At 38.7% G+C, this 24,386-nt stretch overlaps 1 protein-coding gene across 1 annotated transcript in view; it reads left to right on the top strand.

Annotated features, from left to right (window-relative positions):
• The window catches only part of ryr3 (ryanodine receptor 3), a 124,680-nt gene that overhangs the window by 18,319 nt on the left and 81,975 nt on the right, over positions 1-24,386 (top strand). Inside the window, exons 2-11 of the mRNA XM_058057853.2 lie at positions 527-646; positions 3,858-3,962; positions 13,169-13,183; positions 13,527-13,601; positions 14,297-14,375; positions 14,622-14,734; positions 18,721-18,820; positions 20,752-20,845; positions 22,503-22,577; positions 24,109-24,265. Of these exons, the coding sequence (XP_057913836.2) occupies positions 527-646; positions 3,858-3,962; positions 13,169-13,183; positions 13,527-13,601; positions 14,297-14,375; positions 14,622-14,734; positions 18,721-18,820; positions 20,752-20,845; positions 22,503-22,577; positions 24,109-24,265 (933 nt within the window). The remainder of the gene's footprint in view (positions 1-526; positions 647-3,857; positions 3,963-13,168; positions 13,184-13,526; positions 13,602-14,296; positions 14,376-14,621; positions 14,735-18,720; positions 18,821-20,751; positions 20,846-22,502; positions 22,578-24,108; positions 24,266-24,386) is intronic.

Genomic DNA, 24,386 nt, shown 5'->3' with positions numbered 1-24,386 from the left:
CCCTGTGATTGGCTGGCCACCAGTCCAGGATGTACCCCGCCTCTCGCCCAGAGACGGCTGGGATAGGCTCCAGCACCCCCGCGACCATCGTGAGGAAAAAGTGGTAGAAAATGAATAAATGAATGAATGAATGAATGAAACAATTGGGCAAGTGACTAGCATGCAGGCCACACAGCTAGGAGACCCGGATTCAATTCCTCGTGCATGCGTGGGTTTTTTCCGGGTACTCCGATTTCCTCCCACATTCCAAAAACATGCTAGGTTAATTGGCGACTCCAAATTGTCCATAGGTATGAATGTGAGTGTGAATGGTTGTTTGTCTATATGTGCCTTGTGATTGGCTGGCCACCAGTCCAGGGTGTACCCCGCCTCTCACGCCCACGACCCTCTGAAGGATAAGCGGTGGAAAATGAATGATTGAATGAAAACTGAATAAAAAAATCTTTTGATGGTGACAAAACCGGTATTGAAAAAGGGGTTGTCTTATATATTTTTTGTGGATTATAACACTTTTGTCTTCTGGCAGGATGACGAAGTGGTTCTTCAAAGCGTAGCCACCATACAGAAGGAGCATCGCAAGTTCTGCCTGGCCGCTGAAGGACTTGGGAACCGCCTATGTTATTTGGAACCTACCTCCGAAGCCAAGGTGAGGACATCGGTATTAGTTATTAGTTATGAATGTGATATACAGCATGTGAGGCAGTCATTAAAAGTGACTTATGACATGCAACACACATAAAATAAGCCTAATTTCCTGGGAATGTAGTTTTGTACACATTACTTGTAAAGCTAAGCTAATTGTAAGTTCCTGGTTTAAAAAAAATCTTGTTGGTCACCAATACATATCTTGATTTCACATATTTAATCGTGCTTGTATTTCAGTTTCTGCAGTGCATAAGGAGATTTATGGCATACCTTCGGGTAATTAGTGAAACACACCTCCTGCTGGGGAGTTTAGAGTTAAAACACATGGCCCCCCACGGCAGCGGGTCAAGTTCGGTACTGTGATATGGCGCCTTGGGTTTGGCTGAAACACAAGTGATAATGTTTTACGAGGTCGGTCATGGATCATGTGCTTGTTGGTCAACTCGCCCGGGAAGCCACCCAAGCCGCAACCCAAAACAAATACTAACTGTTCATTATGCCTTTAATGAAGGACTTTTTATTTCAACTTCTGTGCTGACACTTTATTTAGCCTTCAATGAAAGACAGGGAAGCAGAATAATTTGTTCTCCACAAGCCACTTAATGTTCCATGAATCAAAGCAAATCCCATTTTCAGTGGCATTGGGAGTGGAGGGCAGGTTTGCTGGCAGTCAGGAGTGCCTAAATTTAGTTTCACTTCACCTACCTGGTACTGTTGTCGAGACAGAGGGCAACACCTTCAGAGCACAAACTACCTGCCCTCTCACTTTGGTACATGATGACAATGCTTTAGCCCTTGTTGAGTATAAGATGTGAATGGGAATGGCTGCCTCCAGCTGCTGATGGAAATATGTACTGATACTTAATTTTTTCATACAAAACACATTCATGATAGCAATCCCCAGTAAGGTCCACTGTTTTTTTTTGGGGGGGGGGCTTTTTTTTTTTTGTCCTGTCCAGCCATTGGGGCAGATAGTATTGTTGATCTAAATGCCCTTACATGCTAAACAGATTTGCTCTGTGTCAGGAAAGGTGTTGGCTACAACTTCCCTGTACCATGAAAATTTTATTTTTATTTTTATTTTTATTTTTATTTTTATTTTTATTTTTATTTTTATTTTTTTTTTTATTTTTATTTTTATTTTTTGCCGTTGTTTTGTTATGCGCATTTGGAGCGACCGGACCAAGAAGAAACACAGAAAAGAAGAGAAACTGGGGTGGGGGGGGGGGGCAGTAGAGAGAGAGACAAAAACAGCAGCAACAAGAATTCCCATAACAACAACAGTGACAAACAGAACAGTTAAATGTCATTGATGGCTAAGGATCACAATGGAGATGATTACAGTGAAATGATATCAGTCCAACTTACCAGTAGCAATAAGGTCCACTGTTATTTGGACTATTATTTCGTTTCGGCTTTTATCCCTGCTTAGCATGGGCTTTTAAAAAAGGCTGCTGTGAATATTCACTGCGTGGCAGCCAAACCAGTGTGGATCAAATATGATAATTGGTAAATGGGGCTGTGAATAATGCATAAGCGATGTGAGGTTTGTAGCAGGCTGCAAGTTATCTCTGTTAGGACCTTGGACAGTACAGGTGCATCTGTGTCATGTCACTACGCTCTCAATAGCAGAGCTAAGCACCGCAGTGAGAAAGCATATATGCTTTCATATATGTATGAAAGATGGGTCTATGAGCAATATTTAGTGCATTTTTACAGACTATATGCAGTCATAGTCAGATTTTTGCCTCAAGCGCTTTGTCTTTCATGGCTTGACTTTATCATGGTTTTGCCCAAAAAATCATATTGCAAAAATATGCATACTGGCATACAAATGTTAAGTGTTTTTCAAGCATAGAATGGCTAAATGACCCAAAATACAAATATAAGACATTCAGAGGACATACTGCGGTCATGCGTTCAAAGACATCAGTGTCTATATGCAGTCAGATTTTTGCCTCAAGCGCTTTGTCTTTCATGGCTTGACTTTATCATGGTTTTGGCCAAAAAATCATATTGCAAAAATATGCATACTGGCATACAAATGTTACGTGTTTTTCAAGCATAGAATGGCTAAATGACCCAAAATACAAATTTAAGGCATTCAGAAGACATCAGTGTCTAAGTGTTCCCGGGTCCGCTCATCACAAGCGATTTGGGGCTTATTTGTTTGGTAAAGTCATTTGCAAATTCCAACATGTCCTGTTGTTTTGGTCTTGTTTTCAAAGTATAGTTTCTTTTTATATAGTTTCTCTTGCAAGACCAGGCAACACTGACGCAAGAGTCGTCTGATATTCGGATCAATATGCTACCGAATAAACCAAATCCTCTGTTTGAACTCCTTAAAGGGTTACCTATTATGATTTTTCCACTTTTCTGACCTGAAAATGTTGATAGAATGTTGTTTTATGTTCACATCAAACTATGCCAACGTTTCAGATAATGAGATTTGCACATTTGGAAGTTAGCCATGACAGAAGTTTGAGATGGCTCTGAACGCTCCGTTTCTGTATTTTCTTCTATAGAAAGCCGAACGTCCTTATATGGGCATGCCCCGGTACAAGCTGTTAGCTGTACAAGCTGAGTAAGAGCATTCACAGTGGGAGTGGTTGAGGGTTGAATAAATCCAAAAAGGTTTTGGAAATACATCTGAAATAGGTGCAGATTCTGGAAGATCTCATGTGCAGAACTCTATAGGAGTCCCCAACTCAATACAAAGGGTCAAAAATTAACATAATAGGTCACATTTCAAAAGTATATTTTGGCTGAACATCATTGATAGTTTTATCATAAAGATTTGTTATAAATCTGCAAGGAAAAAATCTACATCCAAAATGAATTTGTGGCCAGTAGATTAATGGCATCGAGCAAACATGGTTTATTTGTGCATTGAGCAGTGCTCTTCATAATCCTCAGCACCTTGCTGGCAACGCATCAGGATGCCTATCATTTTATTTATGAGGCTATTCCTTGCTCAACAGCTCCATTAATTACAGCTGGGCCCTTGGTCTTGTATCGCTTCATTTAGTAAATGATTTGGAGCATGTTTCTGTTTGCATCGTTCAATTAACTGTGATGGATTAAGGATTGAGATTTTTTTAAAATCAAAATGTGAATGTTTAAATTCTGAACATCTTTGTGAACATCAGTGTTTTCCTGTTGTGGGTCGTAGCTTATGTTCTTTTTCCCTCTCCCCCCTCTTTATGTTGCAGTATGTTCCCCCAGACTTGTGTATTTGTAACTTTGTGTTGGAGCAGTCGCTGTCTGTGCGAGCTCTTCAGGAGATGCTGGCTAACACCGGCCAAAGCAGCGAGGGGGTGAGTACTTGTCCTTGACTCATGCACACAACTACTTCTTTTGTGGTCGTTTTCTTCTAAAAGCTTCTTAAGGCGTCTTTGTTCAAAGATATATAAAGCTCTTCAACCAAAAACACAGGAGTCAGGGTGTACACTAGGGATCGACCGATATGTTTTTTTGGGGCCGATGCCGATACTGATTTTTTTCTATCACCCTTAGCCAATGGCCGATTTTGCCTGGGCCGATATTTGTGGCCGATACTGCTTTTGATCCCTCAATTTACATGAAAAAATGACCATGATAACAAATATTCCAGGTCTCATGTTCAAACAAATATTTATTGAAATGTAAACACTAAACACAGTAGGATTCAGCTTTCTTAAACACACATTTAAACGGGATTATCAACTTTAAAAGGAATAAATATTCAACCAAGTGCAAAACATTTCTGTCGTAGTTTAAATTTATCTAGCCCCGCGAATGCCTGACTGTAAATCATGCGGTGGAAAAATACATTGGCGAACCTACGCGCGTATCGGCCGATACCGAAAAACGATATATTGGCCGGCCGATGTATCCGTCGATCCTTAGTGTACACTGAACACAAAAATATACACTAGGCCTCTTCGAAAAATACTTCTAACCGCGGTAGCATTCATTGCATTGGAGATGCACAAACACATTTTTTTTCAGGGCACCCAATCTAGGCTGGCTATGATGCTGGGATGATCTTAAGACGCATCATTAAAAGTTGAGAATGTTTGCAAGGCTACAAACTTTTCCAAAGTGGAACCAAAATGTCAAACACTGAAGCAGCACCAGGCACCACCGACGCATATCTGCAGATTTCTGTGTGATTACTTATCTTTTAATGTGCAATATGTGTGATAGCTGAGTATACCTTCCCTAAATAAATCCAAGTGATACTGGTCATACCAGATACTGATACTTTTTCAGACACTCCAGCCTAAGGCTGCTAATTTTTAATTACTGCATCTATTTTTGTTGGGGCCTTCTGCTGGTTGCAGCCAAGCAGTGCACACAATTTGCATCACCACGAGTATTAATAATTAATCAACAATTCATTTTACACCACTGACTGTAATTATGTCCAACCCCTGCTAAAAATGTAGTAGTCTAAGGGGTGCTTTAACACCAAAGACTGTAACTGAATTTTAATAAAAAGCCGTCACTGTTCATTATCTGGCATGTGTTCCCATATTTCCAAGAAGATATCAGAAGTCAAAGATAATGAAAGACCATTTAGGGCAGGGGTCTCAAACTTAATTTACTTGGGGGCCACTGGAGCTAGGGTCTGGGTGAAACTGGGCCGCATCAGGTTTCCCCAAAAAACACCCCAAAAAAACGCATTTATTAAAAACAGAAAAATGAATACACTTTGCTTTGGTTCCAATTTTCTACAAGAAAAGCTCTGATAAAACATTCCACTGTTCTCAAATATCTTACTTTTTATTTTTCTACACAAAATAAGATGAAAAATAAATAAACAAATCAAGAATGAAGAAAATCAATCAATCAGTAATAAATAAATATAATAATAATAAAACAGCAAATAATAAAAACTTAAGAAACCACATATAGTTGGTAGGTAGACAAATTATTTTTTTTTCAGATTAAAATGAACAAAGCATTATTAGAGCCCTGTAGACATGACAAAACACGACTATAGTCACATTTATACTCTTTTTATTTACAACATATTGCGCAACTGCAGGGTCTTGAGACACATGCTAACTCGCAAACTAGAGAGCTAGCGACCTAAACGGTAGCCTTCAAGTTATTTCCTTTAAACTTAAATAGCCAAAAACTTACCACTTCCACACGGATAGGGAGGTTAACTATTAACAGTTATTTAACCTTTAACATGAACATTAATCAAACGTAATAATTTTTTCTGGGTACATGATACCATACAGCATCCATATCAAACTTGCGCAGGCCGCACTAACATTAAACTTTCATATCAAGGCGGGGGCCTCAAACTAGTGTCCTAGTTTGCGGCCCGTGGGCCGCATGTTTGAGACCCCTGATTTAGGGTGAAGGCAGGAATGGAAAATATCTGTCAGCATTCTGCAGCATCCGTAATCACATCTCTGAATTTATACAAAGCGGAGTTGGCTCTTTTCTTTTTCGGGCTCCTGTCCAGCTCACTTGGCATGTTTATTAAGTCATCTATTGAGCGGTCGAGATACAGTGAAGCGATACGGTGCTTCCCATCAGCGGTAGCGACATTCCTCTGGTGGGTTTGTTTGTTTCGTAAACCTGTCAGACGCTGATATTCAGTCATGCTGTTGAAATATAACGACAACATTTTGTGTGTTGATTACACATTCAGAGATAGAGGTCACAAGATGCCAATGGATTGCATCACCTTTTTTCTGCTTGGAGTGGCATTTTAAGGCTTCATATTGTAGTACAGAATTATGATACAGCTCATGTATTAGCTCTCAATACTTAATGACTTAATGCATGATAAATCACTCATTTTGGTATTTGGATTTACAAGATATGTTTTGTTGCCAGTTAAGGCTGTATCACAATGTCACAATTTATCACATACTACAGTATTAATTGTCCCTGTACCCTAGAAAGCACCCATGAATGATACGGGAAAAGGCCGAAATGATACTGTGTCAAAGCCCAGGGCAGTGATACTGATAAAATATAGAGTTTAACCATGTCCAGTATCAGCCCCCGTAGCTGTCCACACAGTGTTTGTTTTGCTGCCCAAACTAGATTAATGGAACTTTAATTGTCAGACATTGATAAGATAAGACTGTTGATAAAATATTATTGTTGAAATATTTTTGCAAAGATTGTGTTTACACTGTTTAGATATAATACATGTAATAAACTGAAATTTTTCTGGAAACAAAACGGTCTTTTGATTAAATAGTACGTGATAATTATAGGTTATCACATGGTTTGTCTGGTATCAGGCCAGGTATCATGCCCCCAAGTGTCAGTATCAGCCCGAGACCGAAGGTCTTATCACATACTATTTAATCAAAAGACCATTTTGTTTCCAGAAAATGTTCAGTTTATTACATGTATTATATCTAAACAGTGTAAACACAACAATTGCAAAAATATTTCAACAATAATATTTTATCAACAGTCTTATCTTATCAATGTCTGACAATTAAAGTTCCATTAATCAAGTTTGGGTTTTTTGGTGACTGGAGAAGCACTAGGCACTAAGCACTCGTGTGCTGTTCTCTGATTGGTTGTTTCATGGGCACGATACCAGAGCAGCGCGCTCTGAGTGGACAGCTACGGGGGCTGATACTGGACATGGTTAAACTCTATATTTTATCAGTATCACTGCCCTGGGCTTTGACACAGTATCATTTCGGCCTTTTCCCGTATCATTCATGGGTGCTTTCTAGGGCACAGGGCCAATTAATACTGTAGTATGTGATACTGGCACACGGGGGCATGATACTGGGCCTGATACCAGACAAACCATATGATAACCTATAAATCCAGGAGGCTAGAAATATTAAAGCAGGCATGAATGATTGTGCAGCACGGTTGTAGTCAGAGAAAGTCGTTGCACAGCTTTATGGTGGTAAATATATAAGGACGAGGACATGTCCAAAAATAGATGTGCTGGCTGAGTGTGTCTACTACTTTACCTGCCATGAACAACATCACCTTTTTGGTTTTATTTTTGTGTAGCCCTCCTGCATTGTTATTGGCCTCGCTAGCAGGTTAGCTGCGTCATTGTTGGCAGTCGTTGTCGTTTTGGCAAGACGTGCTGCTGGCAGCAGTACAAAACCTGGTAGCGAGGCTAATAAATCAAATCTCCTAATGCCCCATTTGTCTTTATTTGTTGATGTTTGACTTCCGTACTCACAAATAACAATGTTTGTATGTGTATTTGTATGTTACTAGAGTGCGGACCATGAAAAATGGGTAGGTCCATGTTTTTTTCCCACCTGTTTGCAAGGGAGATGTACTTGGACTTATTTCTAATAAATACGTTTTTTTGGCTTGTGTGACGTTTAGTTTATAACCATATGACAAGCATCTACTTTAGTGAGATGCTTAAGAGCAACATTATGGAATTGTCTTGGCTGCACTACTTATTTACCAAATTAAAGCATATTTGGTTTGTGTGGGGGCTCTCGCAGGGGTTGTAAATTAAGCCTTCTCCACAGCAAAGCTTTCAGTTTTGTATTTCACCCAGTCAGTCCCGAGACAATTAATTAGCTTGTCATAGATGTCTCGGGACTGTGACTTATACCTCGAGGCAGATATCCATAGGGGATAGTTTAGCACAGAAATCACACGTGCATATAAGTTTCACTTCGCATTGTCTGTTTATTTGTTTTAATGCTAGGACACTGGACCCTGGGTCTTTAATGTTTTTTTTATTTAATGGTCGCTCATTAGGTTTTAGGTGATTGTCCTCTCTAATCAATCTCTAATCAGTTAAAGACTATTGACATGCAGGAAGTGCAGACCCTTGTTCATTAAGCCAAGCTGGTAAGGTGCAGGATTTGCCCTGCAATCAGTTTACTGCATAAGGAGCTCATTTCACATGAAAATAATTGCAATTCCGATGGAATGATCCTATTTTCTAGTTACCAAATGGCTGCTGCACGATTCTCTGTGAGCAGCGTTGCTTGTGTTGTGCAGCAGGGGTCTCAAACTCAATTTACTTGGGGGCCACTGGAGCTCAGGTCTGGGTGAGACTGGGCCGCATAAGCCCCCCCCAAAACGCATTTATTACAAACAAAAACATTTAAAAAACTTCGCTTTGGTTCCAATTTTCTACAAGAAAAGCTCTGATAAAACATTCCACTGTTCTCAAATATCTTACTTTTTATTTTTCTACACAAAATAAGATGAAAAATAAATAAACAAATTAAGAATAATGAAAATCAACCAATCAGTAATAAATAAATATAATAATAATAATAATAAAATGGCAAATAATAATAATAATAAAATGGCAAATAATAAAAACTTAAGAAACCACATACTATAGTTGGTGGGTAGACAAATTATTGTTTTCAGATTAAAATGAACAAAGCATTATTAGAGCCCTGTAGACATGACAAAACACGACTATAGTCACATTTATACTCTTTTTATTTACAACTTATTGCGCAACTGCAGGGTCTTGAGACACATGCTAAATCGCAAACTTGAGCGCTAGCGACCTAAACGGTAGCCTTCAAGTTATTTCCTTTAAACTTAAAAACTGAAAAGTTACCACTTTCCACACGGATAGGGAGGATAACTATTAACAGTTATTTAACCTTTAACATGAACATTAATCAAACGTAAGAATTTTTTCAAACTAGTGTCCTGCGGGCCACATTTGGCCCGCGGGCCGCGTGTTTGAGACCCCTGTTTTACAGGATTAGAAAGGATGCCAATGTGTTCATCTGTTGACAGAACCAAAAGACAAAGGCAGGTCAAGAACATTGGAGATACTGTTATACAACCATAAACACATATAGTTGTTTCAATATCAATCAAAAACTATGGGCAAGCTCGCTGAGTTTTTATTGTGAATGTTATAAACCCGAAATCCGTGACCGAAAAATCATACGTATACAATGAAATTAATTTGTTACCTGTAGATTTGAGTGTACAGAACATGAGCGCTTAAGGGGTTTTAGAACATTATACTATACATATTGCCCTAAACTATCCTACCCTAAAACATGTTTTCTTCTCTCAGTGCTGATGTTGAACATTTCTAAACATATCAACATTTTACATTCATTCATTTTCTACCGCTTATCCTCACACAGGCATGCTGGAGCCAATCCCAGCTGTCTTCGGGTGAGAGGCGGGTTACACCCTAGACTGGTGGCCAGCCAATCACAGGGCACATATAGACAAACAACCATTCACACTCACATTCATACCAATGGACAATTTGGAGTCGGCAATTAACGTTAATGTTTTTGGAATATGGGAGGAAACCGGAATACCCGGAGAAAACCCACACATGCACGGGGAGAACATGCAAACTCCGTATAGAGATGCCCGAGGGTGGAATCGAACTCGGGTCTCCTAGCTGTGTGGCCTGTGCACTAACCACTCGGTCGCCAATTCAAAAATGAACAATCAATGATTTCTGACATGGATTCTAAATATTATTCAGCTGGTTACCTGTTTTCAGTACAACAACACATTATTCTAATAACTCTCTGAATATCATCAGGAACTGGACTAAACCCTGAGGAACACTGCAGTATTTGTCTTGTTGCCTTTTGCTAGAAGTACATTGCAATGCAGACTGAAATCAAATACATTTACTGCAAAGAACTTTTTAGTCATCAAAGAAAATGGCAGGATGAGAATCCGTATGTCACATACTAGGACTTTCTCTGAGGCTGTAAATACATACTCATATTTGTGTGATCAAGATACATATAAGATCAGGTGACATGGTGGCCACACATGTATTTTTGGGAGAAAAAAAGCTCTAAACATGATATGCATTGTTGACATCAATAATAGCTCAGCCACTGACAAATGTGGAATTTCTTCAACACAAATAACAGTAATGAATTCTGAGATTTTTGTGTTTTAACAAATGACCAAAGACATCAGTCAACCCTGACACTTGGACTCTCAGCAAATTCAAACTTGGGAAACAATCATTCTTAGAAGATGCAACTTCTACTTCACGTCCTCCTTTTAAAGCACACGCACCGCCCCAGCTGGGTTCCAAGCTGTTTAGGATACAGTACACCGAGAGGGTCAGCAAAGCAAAGGTCACCATTCTTGGCAGTGATGTGTCAGCAGCACAACAAGACTGAAATACAGACCAGCTCGCTGTGCAGTGTGCAACCCCACGCCTCCTTAACCCCCCCCGGCTGTTGCTGTACACTCTTGCAGTTTTTCTTTGATCAAGCCCTTCCTCATTCCACTGGTCATAGTGTGTTTGGGTCACTTTAATGTCAGCTACATAAGCAAATAATACATTAACTCTGATAGCTACATTAAAACATACTCTATACCAGGGGCCTCAAACTAGCGTCCGGCCCGTGGGCCGTGAGTTTGATATGAAACCGCCTTGATATAAAAGTTTAATTTGTTTTTTGATTTGCTTATTTATTTTTCCATCTTATTTTGTGTTGAAAAATAAAAATTAACATTAAACATTTATTTAATAATTTAATAATAAATAAAAATTAATTTGTTCATTTGTTTTTTATTTGCTTATTTATTTTTCCATCTTATTTTGTCAAAAAATAAAAATTAACATTAAATATTTATTTAATTTAATAATAAATAAAAAATAATTTATAATAATTTATTATAATTTAATGTTTTATCAGAGCTTTTGCAAAGAACCAAAGCACTGAAAAAGTGGAGGGTATAGCACAGGGGTCGGCAACCTTTACTATGAAAAGAGCCATTTTACCCAATGCCCACTGAAGAAAAATAGCCTGGAGCCGCAAAACATATAGTATGTTTAAAACAACATTGGAGGGAATTTGGGGGTATCAAAGTAGTTCAGATAAGAAAAGACGAGTTGGAGTACTCTTGCTAGTTTTGGAGATAAACTTACATAAATGTATGTGTAAACTACTGTAAACGTAAAAACAAGTTCCCATGCCGCTGTTTTTAAATTATCTCGAATTTATTTTTTAGATTTGTAGGTAAGTATTACTTGTTTTTCTTCATGTACTGAACTGGATAGCAGTCAGGACTCACTCAGGATGCATTCATGGTCTCAGACAAAGTTGGATTTTTTAAAACTCATTACAAAAGACGTGCATTTTCTCCACTCGGGTGTTAAAAATATTCAAGCATCGCAAAGGGAGCCACAATAAAGAGGCTGAAGAGCCACATGCGGCTCTGGAGCCGCAGGTTGCTGACCCCTGGTATAGCAGAAGCATTGAAGACTATTATATTATATATATATTTATTAATATTTAATATATTTTTAAGTTTTTTAGTTAGTTTTTTTTTTTTACATCAGAGCCCTCTAGACATGAAACAACACTCTTTTTGTCCCCTTTACACTCGTATCAGCCAATATAGATAACACAACTCTCATGTGAGTTGCTATAAATAGTATGTTCTCTAGGGGAGTAGAATGACTGACAGGAAGTAACGTTGTGAGTTCAGCCTCAACGGTAGCCTGTGTTTTATTAGGGATTATTTATTAGGGATTATTGTGCCGTTTTAAATTTAAATCTGCAAGTTTGGGGATTGTGTGACTCACCAAACATTACAGTAACATTACATTACCTAGAATACTACCACAACATCTACTACATCAATCCATGTTTGAGTGTCTTCTTTTTGTATTTTAGTTCATTTATCAATTTTTATGCTTTTATGTTGTGGCAAATAATAGGTTGTATTAATTCATGATATTATTTCTTATTTTTGAAAATACGTGATAGCGTTGCAAAATTCGTATCATGAATTACTGAGGGACAACTACTTGGTTACAAATTAAGAGTAGCGAGTGTACAGCTTGGAAAGCAGTATAGGTGTATTCTACTCTACAGCTCTACTACAGAATGTCACAGTACTTTACATTCATTCATTCATTTTCTACCGCTTTTTCCTCACAAGGGTCGCGGGGTGCTGGAGCCTATCCCAGCTGTCTTTGGGCGAGAGGCGGGGTACACCCTGGACTGGTTGCCAGCCAATCACAGGGCACATATAGACAAACAACCATTCACACTCACATTCATACCTATGGACAATTTGTCGCCAATTAACCTAGCATGTTTTTGGAATGTTGGAGTACCTGGAGAAAAGATGCAAACTCCACACAGAGATGGCCGAAGGTGGAATTGATTGATTGAACCCTGGTCTCCTAGCTGTGAGGTCTGTGCGCTAACCACTTGACCACCGTGCCGCCAGTACTTTACATGTTGGATTCAATGTTTGGTCTCAATGAACCTTTGTCTCATAATGCTGCTACCACCACAATGTTTTACTCTAAGACAATTTTCTTGGTATTCACTTGCAAAAAACTCAACAACTTTCAATGCAGTAATCCACGCTTTTGATATGATAGAGATGTAATATACTTTTCAATCTTGCACCTAGTTGCAGAGGTTGGATAGTTTATTTTGACATAGCCATTGCAACATACAAACCAGGGAATGTTTTTAAAACAGTTTGAGTCTGAGACTACTATTGCTGTGTTCGTGACTAGAATAAAAATGAGACCACTTACTGTATTTTATCTTTTTTCCTCTGCCACTAGAGGTTGATTAAAAAGGTAAGTCGGGGTTAGATTAATTAACCCCAGGGGTGATGGGTGGGGGAACTCATCTTTTATGTGTCTTTTTTTTGCCCCAGCAACATCAAGATTTCACTGTAGTTGTTTGGTTTTGTTTCTCGTTTGACTGCGCTGGTTCTTTGGTATTTTTGTGTGTTTCCTTTCCTGCTCCCTTTCGTTGCTTCACCTGCTTGCACTATGAATAGAAAGCCTCCCCCAAAGTTATTTGTTTCTTATCATTGAATTAAAAATGGAGGTCCTATAGTAAGTGATGGGATAAATTCCCATGTAATAGGTTAAATATACTGTACAAAGATCTGCTTTTATTTTATTTTATTGGCAGGCGGGTCAGGGAGGCGGACATCGGACCCTGCTGTATGGTCATGCCATCCTCTTGCGCCACTCCTTCAGTGGCATGGTGAGTAACCGTAAACTGACACAATGTAACAAGACCCAATACAATAGCTATTGTTATGTGCAAAAGGCTTCATGTAAGGCAAAGATTATGCTTTCTTTATGAAACAATGTTATGGTTGTTGCTAATGTTTTGACTCTTTCATTTAGATAATTAAGATGACATTTAGTATGATGGAACTCTGTTTGAAGTGGTGTTTACACTTGTACACATTTTGCTTGTGCATTGTCCAGAAAATTGCCATGGCAATGCATGTCGTTTATTTATGGCACACCTGAAAAGTGTCAAGACTAGTTTGCTCACTGTTTGCGTTCTGTTTATTAAAAAAAAATCATGCACTTAGCATGATTTACTGTGACCGTAAATGGTGCGCATTGGCATGAAATGACCACGCCGCGACTTTACACCTTGTCAAGTACTGTTGACGTGTAGTGCACTACAATATTACGCGCTACGCGTATTGTGCTGTGCATGGGTACGCATTGTCACCAGTATTTGCCACCTCAGTGAAGCGGTTGTGGCATTATTTGGCCCTGCTGTGTCCTGTATGATGCATTCAAGTGTAAACCACACAAACTGCAGTTAAGACCAATCACTGTTTATGTCCAGATAGTGTAAATCAATCCATGCAACCTGTTTACAGACATGAAAGCATGTATATTTATGTATATGTAAAGCTTAAATGTATTTTGCGCTAGTACCTGACCTGTTTGAAGACATCAAGGTCTCTGACAGACAAGTTGTCATTCGACGTTGGACTACAAGAGGATTCTATAGGTACCGTATGAGCTTTCACTTCACTTTTTGTGCTCATGCTAAGCCACGTTAGTGCGGCCCCATCAAAAACCTTCCCACAATATATGTACAGAAAAGCTACCACACATCATGTTTCTCTCTATGTACTTCCCTCGGAATTGAAATTCACCTAAACATCACGTTGGCCAGCAGACCAGCTCGTTTGTCAGTTGTCTTCCATTCCAGTACCTGGTAATTGGTAATATGGATGCTTTTTTGTGTCAACAGGAGAAGCCTGCTGGTGGACCATCCACCCTGCGTCCAAGCAGAGGTCTGAAGGCGAGAAAGTACGCATCGGAGATGACCTGATTCTTGTCAGCGTGTCAACAGAGCGATATTTGGTCAGTGGATCCTCATGGATTGTTTATCAGATTGGTGCTTTGTCTACAAGGCCAGAACACTAGTCACTCATTGGGCAGCTTTTGTTTAACATTACGTGACATACCTCACTAAAATATGTGTTTAATATGTCAGCATTTTTATGTTATCTCCTATACTGTAGAACACTGAATTTGAAGCTTATAGTAATCTATTAGTTTGGGTGTCAAGATAAGTAAATAAGAGATAAGACGAGCTGGAACTATTCATGCTGATGTTGCGTATGCCTTGAAAATCCTGTGGTCCAGAATAAGGAAGACAATCCACGATGACTTGACATATATTCACCCTCAGGATTTATTCTTCCTCCCAAAAATAACAACACTTCAGATATCATAAGATGATTACATCAACAATTACCAATTTGCTTCCAGACACATTTCACATTTTTCAGTAAGCCTGCTTCATGCTATTAACTGTACATTAAAGCTGGCTAGCATTAGCCATTTCGCTTATGTTCAAATGCTCTACAACACATTTTGTAACAAACATTTGGCAGTCAGCTGATTACTCTAGCGACTTTCTAAACTCTTTACAGCCATTAAAATATAAATTATCTCTACTTTGTACTAACCTGTGGTACAGAATAAGGAAGACAATCCACGATGACTTGACGTATATTCACCCTCAGGATTTATTCTTCCTCTGTCGTTTTGTCACCGACTCTATACCACCATCGCTGCTACCACCCCCTAGTGGACCTTGCGGTATTACACCCAAACGCCAACAATGGAGATTTGGTTATTTTAGAAACAAACATATAAAAAAATAGTAGGGTGTCTTTTTTTCTTTTACAACTGAATTTTATTTATATGACATGAACTATTACTCCTCTTAAATGCTCTAATCATATTTATGCATTTTAAACAGTTTTTTTTAGACCATGTTACCTTATCTTTTTTACTCCTCTTAAATGCTCTAACCATATTTATGCATTTTAAACAGTTTTTTTAGACCATGTTACCTTATCTTTTTTACTCCTCTTAAATGCTCTAACCATATTTATGCATTTTAAGCAGTTTTTTAGACCATGTTACCTTATCTTTTATGTACCTTACACTGACACCGCTATTGAAAGGACAGCATTTCAAGAAACGTTTGACGGACAGTACAGATTGCCTGGAGAAAATACATGTCAGAAAGATATAGAAATGGCCTAGATTATTTCTAACTGCCGTGTTAATGTTCGATTCACGTAGTCTTAAGTATGCATCATCCGCTCGTGTTCCTTTGCGGAACTAAATGATCATCCTCTCTGCTGTCAAGTGAATTGAACTGACAATTGATTTCCCGGTGTGCGTTTGTGTGTAGAGGTTTGAACCCCCACATAGCTTGAAGTCTGTTTCACTGCCACACTCTCGCTTAACACCAGTCAAGAGTGGCATGAATCTCGTATCTGATTAATTTTTAATGCTGTTCCTTCTGCTCTAACTGTACCTCCCTCATTACTCATTGGCAATGAATGAGGAGAAAGGAGAAGTTCAAGAAAAATAGTTGAGGCTCAACAGAGGAAGACAAATAGCAAAAAGGTGTGGCGGCGACGCTGTAGGAATAGTAAAAGCAGCGGCAATGGATGCTTGTGGCCATTCAAGCGGGGGAAATGTTCTTTTAATGCAAAGCTGGCTAATGTCCAGACTTTGCTATGCACTGCTGGGAAATCTCCACCTGATTTGGCTTGAGTGTTTCTTTCAAAGAATAGGCCGCTTGAGGAAATTCAAGCAAAAGTAATCAGTGTGCCATTACTGTGAGTGATCACGCAGGTCGATATGCAACCTTTGCAGGATGTAAGCATTTGTTACATCAAACAAATGATACATGAGGGGAAGCCTGCCAAAAAGATGTTGAATTGATTTGGGGTAAATACACATTCATATTTGAATACATGGTTGGAGGCCAACCGCCATGTTTATCATTTGTTCACATATCAGAAATAATTCATCATAAAATGTATGAACCAGTGACTTGGGGTCAGAGGATGCAGGTGAGGAAGAGCCTCACTTCTCAAACTAAATAAATATACATTTCTCAATTGTACTGTTATATACATAAATATATATATTTTTTGTAAGATTCCAATCATCAACATGTTGTTAAATAAACTTGCGAAAAAGTACACTTGCAAATTGGACATACATGCTAGAAGGTGCTTGTCACTGCCGTCCTTCCAGTGAGGAAAAGCCAGCATTTTTTTTACTTTATTGAAATATGCAAACAATGTCAACAAAAGCTAGATTTACAAACAAGTCAAATGCAAGATATTTTATGCTGTGGTAAATAAATGAATGAATTTCACTTCCAAGACGGAGGATTATATACCCAAGCTCACCAAGTGGTGATCAGACAACAAAGTATCAGAACTTTTCCTGGAGAATAGGGTGCGTGTACTTCATATACAAATGTTTTTAATTTTCATAAAAAAAATAAATCAAAGTAAATTTGTCTTATTTTGTTATCCTAAACATATATATATATATATATATATATATATATATATTTTTTTTTTTTTTTGTAAGATTCCAATTATTAACATGTTCTTAAGTAAACTTGCAAAAAGTACTCTTGCAAATTGGACATACAGAAGGTACTCGGAGTCAGGCGTGCACATGCTGGAAGGTGCTTGTCACTGCCGTCCTTCCGGTGAGGAAAAGCCAGCATTTTTTTTTTTACTTTATTGAAATATGCAAACAGTGTCAACGAAAGCTAGATTTGAATGATTTGAAAGCTAGGCAATGAATTTCACTGCCAAGACGGAGGATTATATACCCAAGCTCACCAAGAGGTGATCAGACATTTACAACAAAGTATCAGAACCTTTCCTTTTCATATACAAATGTTTTTAAATTTTAATTAAAAAATAAATCAAAGTGAAGTAGACTTTTTTTGCTATCCTCAACCTATATTTACATTTTTTTTTAAACTCAAAGAGTCAGTACCTCACCACACATCACTGGTATTAACTGTACAGTGCAGGCAATGTTTTAAGTAGCATTGCGACTGTCATAAGTATCCTAAATCTGTACAACTGAGCCTTAACTGGTGTTAACAGTAAATTATAAAACCAATACAATGTTTTTAAGACATTTGCATCTCATCTTTTAACATTTTTCCCATCATTGATGACTAAAAATTAGCTGTTCATAGTGGCAGTGGTCGTTGGTTTACATCGTTATGTGGTACCAATGTGCTCCAATGAATGAATGAAAAATGCTTACAGCTAGAATAAAGACGGTATTGTAACATTGATCTGGATGTTGTGAGGATGATTAGATTTGTATCAATAATTTCTTTACTGTGAGGATGATGAGCAGATGTCTGTCAATAATCTCTTTACTGCAAACACACAACAAACTACTGTCGCCCAACCACACCAGCCCTTTTCCTCCTCATGTCACATTCTATGGTCGTCATCACATTTTTCCTCTTTAGCTTGCTGGCACTGATACACCCCCCTGATGCGGTAGCATTTTTAATAAGTATCATGAAAACGAAACTTTAATTTACCTAATGTATCGCTCGATAAGATGCACGGCAGATATATGACACGGATAAATATGATGCAACTCATTGTTCAGCATGTCCACGTTTTGTCAAGCAACTTGTAAAAGCAGCCTGTGGAGAGTTTGGAGCTGCTCCAAGCATATCTGCTGGAAAGAGTTATTGTTAAGAATTATCTGGACATTTCTACTCGGAGGGAAGCGCTGATGCAGCAGTGCTTTTTAGCCAACAGCATTCTAACGCTGTTTGTCAGCACTTGTTGATGGATGCAGAGTGTGCTTTAATATCTTTTTCAAATCCCAGCACTGGGACTTCACCCTCTCCTTCGGTTGGGGTGTTTGCTGATTCTTCGTGTTTGTCCGAGCTTCTCAACTGCTAACGTTTCTATTTTACTGCTGTTCTGGAACTTTGTGTGTAAAACGGTTTGTGACTGACTTATCCTGTCTTGTTGCAGCACCTCTCCATTTCCAATGGCAACATCCAGGTGGACGCATCATTCATGCAAACCTTGTGGAATGTCCAGCCTACCTGCTCCTCAAGCAACATGGCTGTTGGCAAGTTCATTCATTCATTCATTCATTTTCTACCGCTTTTTCCTCACGAGGGTCGCGGGGGGTGCTGGAGCCTATCCCAGCTGTCTTCGGGCGAGAGGCGGGGTACACCCTGGACTGGTGGCCAGCCAATCACAGGGCACATATAGACAAACAACCATTCATACTCACATTCATACCTATGGACAATTTGGAGTGGCCAATTAACCTAGCATGTTTTTGGAATGTGGGAGGAAACCGGAGTACCCGGAGAAAACCCACGCATGCACGGGGAGAACATGCAAACTCCACACAGAGATGGCCGAGGGTGGAATTGAACCCTGGTCTCCTAGCTTTGAGGTCTGCGCGCTAACCACTAGTCCGCCGTGCCGCTGTTGGCAAGTTGATTTGTCTAATAATAAGACCATTTTTTTACTTACTTCTTCCCAAGGAATAATACTATGGAAATTTACACATTAGACTTTAGAGTAGTCACTGTACAGCTCACATAGCAATATAGATTCACTATCTACAGAAAATAAGTGCATGACTTCCATTTCTGCACTGTGACATTCTGAAGCTGAGCATCATCCCGTCCTTTGGGAAACTGGTCTTTATGGCAGGAGCCCAAAATCACCTCCAAGATGACATGTACCTTACTGAAGAAGCTGAACGTGAAGGTGATGGAGAGACATGGAGAGAAACTGGGCTTTATAGCAGGAGCCCAAAATCACCTCCAAGATGACATGTACCTTACTGAAGAAGCTGAACGTGAAGGTGATGGAGAGACATCAGTAGGTCTCCAGACCTGACCTCAACTGTCCAACATCCATCAGCTTCACGGAGGAGTGGAAGAACATTCCAGTAACAACCTGTTACCACGATAACTACAGTATATTGACAATTTAGGCATATTTAGACATATTCATAGTGAGGTGTGCTCACTCATGCTACTATCTACTTGGACAATAGTCTGTACAATATTAAGATAAGATAAGATATGCCTGTATTCGTCCCTCAGTGCGGAAATTTGCATTGCACAGCAGCAAGAGTACAGAATCAGTTTCGCAGTACAAAATACACAATATAGAAAAATAAACAATATAAACAACCCAAGTATTAACAAAATCAACAGTTTTCCCAGAGTTATATACAATACAGTATGTAGATAATATGAAACGCGATGAGATATATGACCAGTCTATACACTGAGATCTTGTTAGAGAGTTAATATGAGGCATTATGGAAATGCTTCACATAGAACTCAGTATATTGCATTTAGAGCCCTTAATATTGCACATGGAGGTTGATCAGATATTGCACAGTGAATGGGGTCTGGAGTAACTATACTGACTATAAAAGCAAGTATTACACAGATGTACATACTATTGTACTACTATTGTTATATACTACTCTGTAATATATCAAAGTTTCATTTCTATGGTATTATCTCCTTGGACCAGTGGTGCCCACACTTTTTCAGTGTGCAAGCTACTTTTATGTCGACTTATTACACATAGTACAGATATACAATAAATTAAAATGATGCAACATATGAAAAATGTTTTACAATGGGCACATTTAGCACATTTAGCAAAATTAATAAACAAAATTATAGAAAAAATACATTTCTATGGCAGAGCTCAGGATGTGAAGCAGAATATATATTTTTTAATATATATTTTTTTACTACACGACTAGAGGCTACAGGTGAACGGACAACTTTTGCTATACATATAGGCATCTTACCACAGAGTAATCGGAATAATAAAGATGAAGGTCACGGCTTATTGTGTTGTCTGTTCGTTATTTATTTATTATTTTACTGTTTATTATTTGACGTCTATAAAGTGCAGTCTATTTGATTGATATCAACATAATGGGCACCCCCGCTTTAGAAGATATAAAATGGTGAAATACTGCGCTTATACTGTAAGTTTTCTTTGTTTCTTTAGGGTATTTGGTCGGTGGTCATGTGATGCGTTTGTGTCGCGGCCATGACGAGAGCTTGACTATCCCAGGTGCAGACAAGAGTGAGGAGGAACAAAGGTATTATGGAACATTCTACGTAGTTCAGCCCTAAGTTGTCTATATAAGATGAGAGTTGTGTTGTGGAAGACTAATGACAAACCCAACCATGCTAAGTGGGAAATCGAACAAAATAAATTGACCCTGTATCTGTAATGTGCTGCGGTTTTGGCTTGTCACAAGTAGTAAAAATGACAGTTTGATACTACAAAAGTGATCAATATGGGTTTCACCTTGTTTTCCACGTTATGCAGTGATTGTTTACTCCTCCGGTCTTCAGTGCTGTTTGGAAAACTAGCTTTGACATGTACTGTAGTTTTCTCATTGAGTAACATTTGCTCCTTATTTTCCTTTTATAGTATGCAGCCGCAGCTTTTAAATGCTCAATAGTTAATTTGATCCCTCTTCCCGCCAGTTATTAATGATAGCCACCACCTTGAAGCCAAAAAGGCTCAAAATAAACACATTTGTGACCGTTAATGACAACAAAGATCACCACTGACAATAGAAACAAATAGAACAACTCTAAATAACAACAAAGTTGCAATGATGGTATACTTGCTGTAGCCCAGGGGGGAGGGGAAGAATGGGTAATCAGGCCGACTCCTTGTGTGATAGATCTGGAACAGTGTCAGCCCCCTTAAGGCACTAGCTTTTACATTAATAGACACAGAATCCTAATAGTAGTCATTAATAAACAATGTACCATTCTATTCATGATTTTAGACTAGGGGTCTCAAACTCAATTTACTTGGGGGCCACTGAAGCTAGGGTCTGGGTGAGACTGGGCCGCATCAGGTTTTCCAAAAAAAACTGCATTTATTAAAAACAGAAAAATGAATAAACTTTGCTTTGGTTTTGATTTTCTACAAGAAAAGCACTGATAAAACATTCCACTGTTCTCAAATATCTTACTTTTTATTTTTCTACACAAAATAAGATGAAAAATAAATAAACAAATCAAGAATAAAGAAAATCAATCAGTAATAAATAAATATAATAACAATAAAACGGCATATAATGAAAACTTAAGAAACCACATATAGTTGGTGGGTAGACAAATTATTTTTTTCAGATTAAAATTAAAAACATTATTAGAGCCCTGTAGACATGACAAAACACGACTATAGTCACATTTATACTTTTTTTATTTACAACATATTGCGCAACTGCAGGGTCTTGAGACACATGCTAACTCGCAAACTAGAGAGCTAGCGACCTAAACGGTAGCCTTCAAGTTATTTCCTTTAAACTTAAATAGCCAAAAACGTACCACTTCCACACGGATAGGGAGGTTAACTATTAACAGTTATTTAACCTTTAACATGAACATTAATCAAACGTAATAATTTTTTCTGGGTACATGATACCATACAGCATCCATATCAAACTTGCGCGGGCCGCACTAACATTAAACTTTCATATCAAGGCGGGGGCCTCAAACTAGTGTCCTGCGGGCCACATTTGGCCCGCGGGCCGCATGTTTGAGACCCCTGATTTAGACAGTGCTAAAAAATAATGTTGCCACGTATAATTCAACCATTGATTACACGAAGAAATTACATTCAAGTAGAAGTTTAGAATTCAATACTGTATGATATTACCAATAACATGTACATATTGGCAGGTAAAATATGTAAAAAAAAATTGTAAAACATTTCTGTCTTTATGCTCCCAGGATAGTCAACTATGAGGCGGGTAAGGGAGCATCAAAGGCCCGCTCCTTGTGGAGACTGGAGCCCCTGAGGATCAGGTGAGGCCTGACCGGATTGTACACACAGATGTCTGTGATGTGAATCTCACAAAACCAGTTGGTATTTCAATGATGAGGCCGCTATGGACGCTGAGCTGTCACTCCCATTTATTAGTCCTCCAGAGGATTCTGTGTACATCTCTTTCAGTCTTCTCTTCTCGCTCCCTCGCTCTCTCCCTTCATTTATCTATCCACCTGCACCATTTCTCTCTCTCATCGTATTGTGTGACACCCCCTCACTGGGGCTGCCTGTCAGTCTGTGGTATTTTAGCAGGTGCATCCTTTAGGCTAGTCTACTTGCCTCAGTAGTGTTTCTACATTTAATACACGATTATAGCATACAAGTATATACTGTCTGCAGGTATAATGTTCATTTATTTATTAGGGGTGTCACAACATGAAAATACACAATATCTGGTTCACAAGAACAGGCGCCAGCAAGTTTGTCGGCTAGTCCAGCTGCATACTGACCCATGTTCACAAAACAGTCCTGTGTGAAATACGTTAAGGGATTTTTTTTTTTTTTTTGCTGGTAGGGAACCAGGAAGTCCAACCACTTGGGCCTGTTTGCGTTGTTAGGAATTGTAAAAAAAAATGCAGCTTTCCCTTACGCCTGAAGAAACACTTTCGGGGTGCCTTTGCTAACAACGTCAACACAGAACCAGAGCTTGGGGAGGGTATATCATACGCCCATATAAGGAAGCCCGCCTATGTGTGACATCACAAACCGCCCTCTGAAACAGAGTTTTGATTCACTTACAAATGTACATCGTTTAATATGAGTATTTAACATTCTAACTATATTTATAGGGTAAAAACATATTGGGTCCTTTTTAACATTACTTTCAAGAAAAATACAATTACAAAATATCTAATGTTTTTAATTGATAAATTAATTTTAATTTTTAAATTTACATGCATGATCTAAATTCAACGCTTTTAACTGTTGGAACTGGAAACAAAAAAACGGAAATTGCAAAAGTTTAAAGAAAAACAAATTATAAAGGTTAGTAAATGACAGCAGTTGTAGCTGCCACTACTAATATTTTATGTCCATGTATAGTTATGTAGACACATGTAAAGTAGATTGCAGTAGATTAGCTAAAAGAACTACAGTTCCCATGATGCTTAGAGTACGGTACCAGAAAGTAGTGAATAGATGCTACTATCACATTGATGGAACTCTCATGCAGCGATTATGTTTTGATCTGACAAATTTTAAGTAACTTTGGTCAGATGTAGAATTACTACAGCTTCTGATTCCACCTTAAGATGTTTTGGATTGCAAGTTTTATGGTCTGCGTAAAGCAGTTCCAACAATGCCTTACACATTGCCACTTCCGTATCCTATATTTTCATTCACAGTAGCGTTGCCATAGTTGAAAGTCTGATAAGCGTTTTGTTGATAAGCTTTTCTGTAAACGAAAAAATATTTTTTTCACGTTTTATTATGACGAGATATTGTGACACCCCTATTATTTATGCTGGGATTATTAGCGAATGTTTTTGTGTGTGGCACATTGCTGTTTAGCTGGAGCGGGAGCCACATTCGGTGGGGTCAGGCCTTCCGACTGCGCCACCTCTCCACTGGCCATTACCTGGCCCTAACTGAGGACCGGGGACTGGTCCTGGAGTGCAGGGAGAAGTCCGACACCACGGCCACTTCCTTCTGCTTCAGGCCCTCAAAGGTCAGATTTCTCTGTCACATGGTCTAGACTTTCAAGCTCTGGATGAACAGTTCCATCTAATAGCTGGGTTGAGTGTAAACATCTCCTTTGACTTCATTAAAGACTGTACTCTCCTAACGAG

Source organism: Doryrhamphus excisus, linkage group LG19, assembly GCF_037039965.1.
Source record: "Doryrhamphus excisus strain RoL-2023G ecotype Guam linkage group LG19, RoL_Dexc_Guam_v1.1, whole genome shotgun sequence".
Lineage (NCBI taxonomy): Eukaryota > Metazoa > Chordata > Actinopteri > Syngnathiformes > Syngnathidae > Doryrhamphus > Doryrhamphus excisus.
This window is presented reverse-complemented; position numbering and strand designations above follow the sequence as displayed.